Source organism: Pantherophis guttatus, chromosome 11, assembly GCF_059756535.1.
Source record: "Pantherophis guttatus breed Tessera chromosome 11, ASM5975653v1, whole genome shotgun sequence".
In the NCBI taxonomy this organism is placed as follows: Eukaryota; Metazoa; Chordata; class Lepidosauria; order Squamata; family Colubridae; genus Pantherophis; species Pantherophis guttatus.
The window spans coordinates 20536717-20545595 of NC_142073.1; the positions used below are offsets into that span (position 1 = coordinate 20536717).

General features: G+C 46.7%; 1 protein-coding gene across 3 annotated transcripts in view; it reads right to left on the reverse strand.

Annotated features, from left to right (window-relative positions):
• The window catches only part of SLC12A3 (solute carrier family 12 member 3), a 42811-nt gene extending 34211 nt beyond the window's left edge, over positions 1–8600 (reverse strand). For 2 of the 3 annotated variants that reach the window (XM_034425460.3, XM_034425462.3), the window contains exons 1-5: positions 8052–8505; positions 6516–6662; positions 2586–2661; positions 2299–2394; positions 428–567 (exon numbers count right to left, since the gene is read on the reverse strand). In XM_034425460.3, the coding sequence (XP_034281351.1) occupies positions 428–567; positions 2299–2394; positions 2586–2661; positions 6516–6662; positions 8052–8375 (783 nt within the window). In that variant the 5' untranslated portion in view covers positions 8376–8505. Of the gene's footprint in view, positions 1–427; positions 568–2298; positions 2395–2585; positions 2662–6515; positions 6663–8051 lie in introns of all 3 variants that reach the window. The other variant, XM_034425458.3, reaches the window with a different exon arrangement.
• Positions 8601–8879: the final 279 nt, after the last annotated feature.

Consider the following 8879-nt stretch of genomic DNA (forward strand, 5'->3'; position numbering starts at 1 on the left):
TCTAAGTTGCTTCTCTCCTTGATTAGTTTCCACCCATTGCTTCTTGTCCTGCCTTCAGGTGCTTTGGAGAATAGCTTGACTCCCTCTTCTTTGGGGCAGCCTCTGAGATATTGGAACACTGCTATCATGTCTCCCCTAGTCCTTATCTTAATCAAATTATAACAATGCAGTCTTTCTAGTCTTCATGTGGAATTGGTTTCCTAATTTGGGCAGCCTTGAAGGGCTGACACTGTTTTCTTCTGAAACATCTCTTGGACTTCCCAACCTGGTCTAACCCATAGCTTTGAGAGATCTGGTGATCTCCATTCAAATACTAACCAAGATCAGCCTTGGCTAGGTCTCAATGAAAACATGCCCCAATCAAACAAAGCAAACATCTCCCATGCTTCCCTTCCCACCAATCGCTCCCACTGTGATCGCATCGTACCTGCAAGAGGTCTCGCACTGTTTCTGCAAAGCCCACGGTATGCATGGCCACGGCCACAGCATTGGCAAAAGCGAAGATAAGGCCAATGGAGCCTCCCAACTCTGGCCCAAGGCTTCTTGAAATGAGGAAGTATGTCCCACCTAAAAAGATGGGAGCAATGCAATCAGTACAGCCGCTTTTCAAATTTATTTATTTCAAGTGTGGCATCTACAGAGGTCATGCAATCACTGATTGTTGTTGTTGTTGTTGTTGTTGTTGTTGTTAGTTGCAGCCCCATGAACAACGTTCCTCCAGGCCTTCCTGTCCTCTACCATCCCCCGGAGACCATGCCTACTGCTTTGGTGACTCCATCCAGCCACCTCGTTCTCTACCATCCCCTTCTTCTTTTGCCCTCCATCGTTCCCAGCATTAGGCTCTTCTCCAGTGAGTCCTTCCTTCTCATTACGTGGCCAAAGTATTTGAGATTCCTCTTCAGGATCTGGCCTTCTAAAGAGCAGTCAGGGTTGATCTCCTCTAGGACTGACCGGTTTGATCGCCTTGCAGTCCAAGGGACTCGCAGGAATCTTCTCAAGCATCAGAGTTTAAAGCAATGACTGGTACCCAAATTACTAAATTAATGAATTGTAAGTTGTAACTATGATTTATGATGGAGTTAGCAGAGATGGCAAAAGTGGCTGTTTTAAATAACAGAAGAGCAGAGTTGGAAGGAATCTTGGAGGTCTTTTAGTTCAATCCCCCTGGGCAAGCAGAAGACCCCATACCAGGGGTGTCAAACTGGCGGCCCGCAGGCCGGATGCATCACATGCAAGCCACGCCCACCCCAGCTCCATGAATGGGAAAACGTCCCGAAACGTCACGTGACGGCAACGTGATGCAGCGAGTTTGACACCCGTGCCCTATACCATTCCAGATAAATACTGTAGATGTCCACTCTGCTCTTGAAAACCTCCAATGATGGACCACCTACAACTTCTGGATGCTCCATCACTGGAAGTTTTTAAGAAGAGCCTATCTAATTTTGTTTCTACTTGGAAACCACTACTGGATTTTTTTAATTTTTTAATTTTTGCTCAAATGATTCACAGATGAAACTGTGCTTTTAGTTTAATAATTAGAATGATTTATTATTATTATTATTATAGAAATGGCTTGAAATGTAAGGCATAAGGTTGAGATTGTAATTTTTTTATTTTATATTTTACTGCCCTGAAGTCAGAAGTTATTACTCTTTTCCCTTTTTCTTAGCCCTTCTCTCTTTCTCTCAGTTCCAAACAGGGTGGATTTGATTTAAATCGAGTTGATTTAAATCACGATTTAAATCATGATTTAAATCACTAGTAAAAAGACTTGATTTAAATCAACTCAATTTAAATCATAATTTTTAAAGAGCAACTGTCATCTCTGCTACTCCTTTGACCCACTGTTGACTCACCGATAGTCCCAGTGTTGCAGAATATGCAGCCTCACGCTACATAACTAAGCTCCATTTCATGCTGAATAAGCTAAATTATTTATGTATCTTAAATAGAAAACTATCTTATGATAGATTTTTACCCCAAAAGTTTTTTATTAAAATAAATTCGATAAAAATCAAAAAATCTGATTTAAATAAAAAATCTGATTTAAATTTAAAAAAATCCGATTTAAATCAAAAAAATCCATTTTTTTTTAATTTTTTTAAAAAAATCATTGATTTTTATCCACCCTGGTTCCAAAACTTTTGTTTCTTTTTATCTTATAATGAAACTTTATTTTTAAAAAAATCTATATTTAAAGAGAGAGAGGGAAAGGTTGTCTAAATATTTGGGAGTATGCTCTCTGCACACCCCAATGATTTCACTTGTTCTTGGGCTATTGAATAAATTTTCTACCTGATTTGACTTTGCCGTTGGTGGAGATGGCAGAAATGGATAATCCAGTGATGGTGGTCACAGTCACAGACATTAGAATGATCACCCAAGTCAGCGCTGCAAAATGAAAGAAGACATTTCGATTATCTTGTGCTAGAAGGCTTTCCCTCAAGTGGGCTTCTCCAACTTCCGTTCCTCTTAGGCAAGGGTCTCCAAACTTAGCAACTTTTAAGACTCGTGGACTTCTTCATCTCCCAGAATTCCCCAACCGGCCATGCCCAGCAGCCAATGAATTTGACAGGACTTACCTATCCCTGCTTGTGCAGTGATCCAAGGAAGCCGGAGGTACAGGATCACACCCCAGATGTTAAGCATGCAACGAATCTAGAAGGCAGAAGCAGCAACTAGTAACTGGGAAGGACCAGGGGTGGGCTTCAGATCTTTTAGCAATGGGTTCGCTGCCCCGTTGCTGTGTGGGCGTTTCCATGGTGGGCGTGGTGTAATCGGCACCACAGCACAGGGGATGGTTTTTGCCCTCCCCAGGCTCCGGAGGCTTTCCTCGAGCCTCCGGGAGGCGAAAACTGCTTTCTCCAGAGTCCGGAGGCTCTCTGGAGGTTAGAAACAGGGCCTTTTCTGGACTTCCAGAACCTCGGTAGGCCCGTCCACATGGCCACTGCACTTACCTGGAATGATGAACGAGCCGTGTGGAGACTCCTGGGAGGGGTGGGGTGGGAAGGGCGGGGTGGGAGGAGCGGGATGGGGTGGGCATGGGCGTGGCCAGCCAGAGGTGGCATTTGGGAGTTCGCTGAACCCCGGGGATTCTTGGCTAGAGGATCGACCGAACCCTGCCGAACCCCTAGGAGCTTACCCCTGGGAAGGACGACAGATAGAAGGTCCTCAAGGAAAACCAGAGATCGGATGCTAGGAACACTTCAGTTAGCTCCGTGAGATCACAAAATATAGAATACTGAATAACAGAGTTGGAAGACATCTTGGGGGTCTTCTAATTTAACCCCTTGCCCAAGCAGGAGACCTTATACCCGTGATGGAGAACTATGGCATGCATGCCCGAGGTGGCACACATCTTTCCGGACATGCGAGCCTTCACCCAACTCACCTGTAGCTGCACATGTGCGTGCACCAACAGCTGGTGTTCAGGCTCCAGTATGCATGCGCGCAATTCCAGAGACCTAGCTGGTCTTCGGAGCTCTCCTGTGCATTTGCACACACGTGTGAGAGTACCTATGCGCAGCGCACACATGCGCAGATGCCGTTCGCATGCATGCATTGCATGCACGAAAGCTGTGTGCATGCACATATTGTGCAATTGCATGCACAGAACACGGGGGAGCCGCGCAAAAGCCACACGCATGCACAAATGGTGTGGTTGTGCACGCAGCGCACAAGGGAGGAGTCACACGTAAGTGAAGCGCATACTTGTTTGGCATTCAGTGAGTAAGAGGTTCACCACCACTGCCCTGTACCATTCTGGACACTGGCATTCTGGCTGTCTAATCTTTTCTTGAAAGCGTCCATTGATGGAGCGGCCAAAAGTTCTGGAGACAAGCCGTTTCACCGATTAATTGTTCTAGCAGGAATTTTCTCCTCAATTCTAGGTTGGATCTCTCTCTTCCATCACCTTCCATCTGTTAGTTCTTGTCCTGCCTAACTGTATCGGCTTGATCGTTGCTCCACCAGCAAACAGTTTTTAATGGTTGTTTTGAACAGTGGTGAAATCCATTTTTTTTTACTCCCGGTTGTGCGGGCGTGGTTTGGTGGGAGTGGTGTGGCTTGGTGGGTGTGGCTTGGTGGGCGTGGCAGGGGAAGGATACTGCAAAATCTCCATTCCCACCCCACTGCAGGGGAAGGATACTGCAAAATCCCCATTCCCTCCCCACTCTGGGGCCAGCCAGAGGTGGCATTTGCCAGTTCTCTGAAATACTCAAAATTTCCGCTACCAGTTCTCCAGAACCTGTCAGAACCTGCTGGATTTCCCCCAGTGGTGAAATGTAAAATTTGTTACTACCGGTTCTGTGGATGTGGCTTGGTGGTGGTGGGGGGAGTAATGTGATTGGGTGGGCGTGGCCAACTTTTTTTTTAACTTTTAAAACCATTTTTTCTACAACCTCTTCAGCCGAAGCGGTTGTTAAAAAAATGCTTTTAAAAGCCTCTGACGATCCCAGCTGAGTTGCCTGATCATCAGAGGCTTTTTGCATTTTTTCAGCCGAAGAGGTTGTAGAAAAAATGCTTTTAAAAATAAATTTAAAAAAGCCTCTGATGATTGCACGGCTCAGCTGGGCATGGGGGGGGCAGGGATTTTTGCTACTGGTTCTCCGAACCACCCGCCGCCATCGCTACCGGATCAGGTGATCCGGTCCGAACCGGGATCATTTCACCCCTGGTTTTGAATAATTTGAAGAATCAATTGCTTTGGGGGATGAGAGAGAGAGACAGACAAAGAGAGAGGGAGAAGGAAAGAAATCCAGGTAGACCTTGACTTAGCAAGCGGTCACTTAGCAACCAGTGGAAGTTCTGAGGGATCTACATAAGGAGTCCTTACAACTTGAATTTGAAGTTCCAATGGCTGGGCTTCTCCCAGGGTCATGTGACCTCATTTCAGGTGCTTGGCAACCAGGCTGCATTTATGAATATTGCAGCCTTCTGCAATCAAGTGACCACAATTTGCTTCTTTTTTGGCAGCCTATAGCGAATCATAGGTTCATTTAACAACCGCTGTAAAAAACGTCATGAAAGCAGGTCGATTGATCTGCTTTACGACCATGAAGAGTTGCAAGCATGATGGACAGGCTCCATTACAGTTATAACTTGAGGACTACTTTAGCTAAAGATTTAGAAGACGGAATGAGGGGTCCTTGGTGCTTTCTGAGCTTGGTGGGGTTTTATTTTTATTTTATTTTTTTTTTGCAGATGTGTCATTACCTAATCTAGATGACATCATCAGTGCTAGAAACCAGGGCTGAAATCCAGCAGGTTCTAACAGGTTCTGGAGAACCGGTAGCGGAAATTTTGAGCAGTTCGCAGAACTGGCAAATACCATCTCTGGCTGGGAATGGGAATGGGGATTTTGCAATATCCTTCTCCCAGGAGTGGGGAGGGAATGGGGATTTTGCAGTATCCTTCCCCCAGGAGTGAGGAGGGAATGGGGATTTTGCAGTACCTTTCCCCTGCCACGCCCACCAAGCCACACCACGCCGAGCCACACCACGCCCACCAAGCCACGCCCACAGAACCGGTAGTAAAAAAAAAATGGATTTCACCACTGCTAGAAGCCCCATATCCTTCTAACACTGATGATGTTATCTAGGTTGTGATAAAATGTCTGCAAGAAAACCACTCAAGGTCAGAGAGCACCAAGGACTCCTCATTTCAACCCTGAGCTACAAATATTCTCCTTTATTAGAAAACAGAATGTCAGGGAAAGAAACGCTGGAATTTACACAGCGCTGGAATTCTGCCTCTCCGTGGATCTATTTTGTGGTGTTTTTTCCCCTTTCTTTTCTGAAAATTATGACCGTACAAATATTCTTAACATTTATTCAAATTAACACAATATTTCTCCACTATGTAGTCTTGCGTCTTTAGTTGTTTGGGTCCTTAAGGTCCATTCAGTGGCAGGAAGTTGTGGCTTTAAGAAACTGTAATGTTGTAGCATTATGTGAGATGCAGTGGCTCAGTGGCTAAGACACTGAGCTTGTCAATCGAAAAGTCGGCAGTTCAGCGGTTCAAATCCCTAGTGCCGCGTAACGGGGTGAGCTCCCGTTCCTTGTCCCCGAACCTAGCAGTTCGAAAGCACATAAAAAATGCAAGTAGAAGAATAGGGACCACCTTTGGTGGGAAGGGAACAGTGTTCCATGTGCCTTTGGCGTTGAATCATGCCAGCCACATGACCACGGAGACGTCTTCGGACAGCGCTGGCTCTTTGGCTTTGAAACAGAGAAGAGCACCGCCCCCTAGAGTCGGGAACGACTAGGACATATGTGCGAGGGGAACCTTTACCTTTACCTTTAACGTTGTGGCTTTGGAGATTTAAGCTTAATTTGTACCTCTGCTTTAGGACTGTTAAAATTATATCATAAAAATCAGGCAAGAGATCAAGAGCATGTTGTCCTTTAGGTGAGACCAAGCTGGTCCAGGATGGTGAACACAGTAGCCCAAAGCATTGAGTGGGGTTGGAAAGGATCGTGTAAAGATTTAGATGATCTGTGAAAGCTACTCACCATTACCCCCTTGGCCCACCCGAATCGGACGGGCTCTCCTTGATTCTTCTCTTTCTCCTTACCAGCCTCTTCTCCCACCACTTCTTCGGAGAAGCTGTTGCTTCTGTGGGCTTCGTATCTCGGAGGATGCCGGTGGCTATTTTCTTGCTGGAAAAACACACGGACAGAGAGGATGGTTTCTAAGAAGGAAGGATATTAGGTCGATAAAAGTTTGGAGAATGTGGGGGGTGCCCATATACTTGAGAAGCATCAGGAACGATAGGATGGTTATCTCAATGTGCTTCGCTTGGAGGACTTCACTCTGAAACAGAAAGAGCACAAGAGCAGGCTCCGGAGAAGGCTGAAGAATCGTAGTTTTGATTTTAGGAAGGAAATGCCCCAGCAAAGTTTCCATGTGGAAGAGACAACAGCAGTAGCTGTGATATCAGGGAAGGGAAGGGAAGGGAAGGGAAGGGAGAAGAAGGGGAAGGAGAGGATGAAGAAGGGGAGGAAAGGGAAGGGAAGAGTGAAGAAGGGGAAGGAAGGATGAAGAGGAGGATGAAGAAGAGAAAGGAAAAGGAGAGAGAAAAATGAAGAAAGAGAAGGATGAAGGGAAAGGAAGGGGATGAAAGGAAGGGAAGGATGAAGAAAGGGAAGGAAGGGGAGGATGAAGGGAGAGGAGAATGAAGAAGGGAAAGGAAGGAAAGGGAAGTGAAGGAAGAAGGGGAAGGAGAGGAGGAAGAAGGGGAGGAAAAGGAAGGGAAGAGTAAAGAAGGGGAAGAAAGGATGGAGGGGAGGGGAGGATGAAGAAGAGAAAGGAAAAGAAGAGGGGAAGATGAGGAAAGAAAAGGATGAAGGGAAAGGAAGGGGATGAAAGGAAGGGGAGGATGAAGGGAGAGGAGAATGAAGAAGGGGAAGGAAGGGAAGGGAAGGAAGAAGAAGGGGAAGGAAGGATGGAGGGGAGGGGAGGATGAAGAAGAGAAAGGAAAAGGAGAGAGGAAGATGAAGAAAGAAAAGGATGAAGGGAAAGGAAGGGGATGAAAGGAAGGGGAGGATGAAGAAGGGGAAGGAAGGGGAGGATGAAAGGAAGGGGAGGATGAAGAAGGGGAAGGAAGGGAAAGGAAGGAAGAAGAAGGGGAGGAGAGGATGAAGAAGGGGAGGAAAAGGAAGGGAAGAGTGAAGAAGGGGAAGGAAGGATGAAGGGGAGGGGAGGATGAAGAAGGAAAAGGAAAGGGGAAGATGAAGAAGGGGAGGGGAAGATGAAGAAAGAAAAGATGAAGGGAAAGGAAGGGGATGAAAGGAAGGGGAATGGAGGATGAAGAAGGGAGGGGAGGATGAAGGGGAAGGAGAGGATGAGGAAAAGAAGGATAAAGAATGAAGGCGAGAGGAAGATGAAGAAGGGGAGGGGAAGATGAAGAAAGAAAAGGATGAAGGGAAGTGAAAGGAAGGGGAGGGGAGGATGAAGAAGGAGAAGGGGAGGATGAAGGGAGAGGAGGATGAAGAAGGGAAGGGAAGGGAAAAGAGGAAGGGGGTGGCTCTGAATTAGTTGGACTATACCTTAAGAAAAGAGTGCAGATCCGCAAGCGTTGGTCTCGGTTTCTGGATTTCACCACAGAGCTTGGTGTTGGCATAGTTTTCATAGCTGGGCACAACATCAACGGTGTTATATCCAAAGGTCTGCATGTAGAAGGTGCTGTTATGGGTACAGTGGCTGGTTTGGGTGATGTCATAGGGAGCAGCTCCCGTTTGACTGTAGGAGTTGGTGCCGCTACCCTCCGGGCTGAACAGGGTGCTAATGGTGAAGCGGCCATTCAGACACTCCCGATCTTCTCCCCGTTGGATCCTTGGCAGCTCCACCATCTCGGGCCCTCCCCTCTTCATCTCGATTCCCCCTGAAATCACAGGTCCCAGGGAAGAGGAGTGGGCAGATTGGGGTCTGTAACGCAGCGGGGTCAGACATGCAGGCTTTTTATCGCCTACGAAACCAGAAAAAGCTGGCCCAAAATAATGATCGGAGAGACTCCCGCGCTCGTGGCTGAAAACAGTAGCCTGCAGGAATATCACACTCACCAATTCCAGTTCTAGATCAGGACAGAGATAACAGATTTGGTATTAAGTCCTAAGGAAAAAAAGCTGATGAAAAACCCACCTAAACAGAAGGCTGGAACAAGGCTTCCGCCGTGGTTCATTTTGTTTGGGTACATTAAGCTGCTCTTATCGTCTAATTAGCTGGGAAGGAATGGGGGCACGGCTTTATGGATTATTTTATGAGAACGAGTCTAATGTGCTCTGACTTCTCCTGAACCCGTGATGGTGAACCTATGGCACACGTGCCACAGGAGGCATGTGGAGCCATGTCGCCTGGCACGCCAGCTCAGCTCTGGT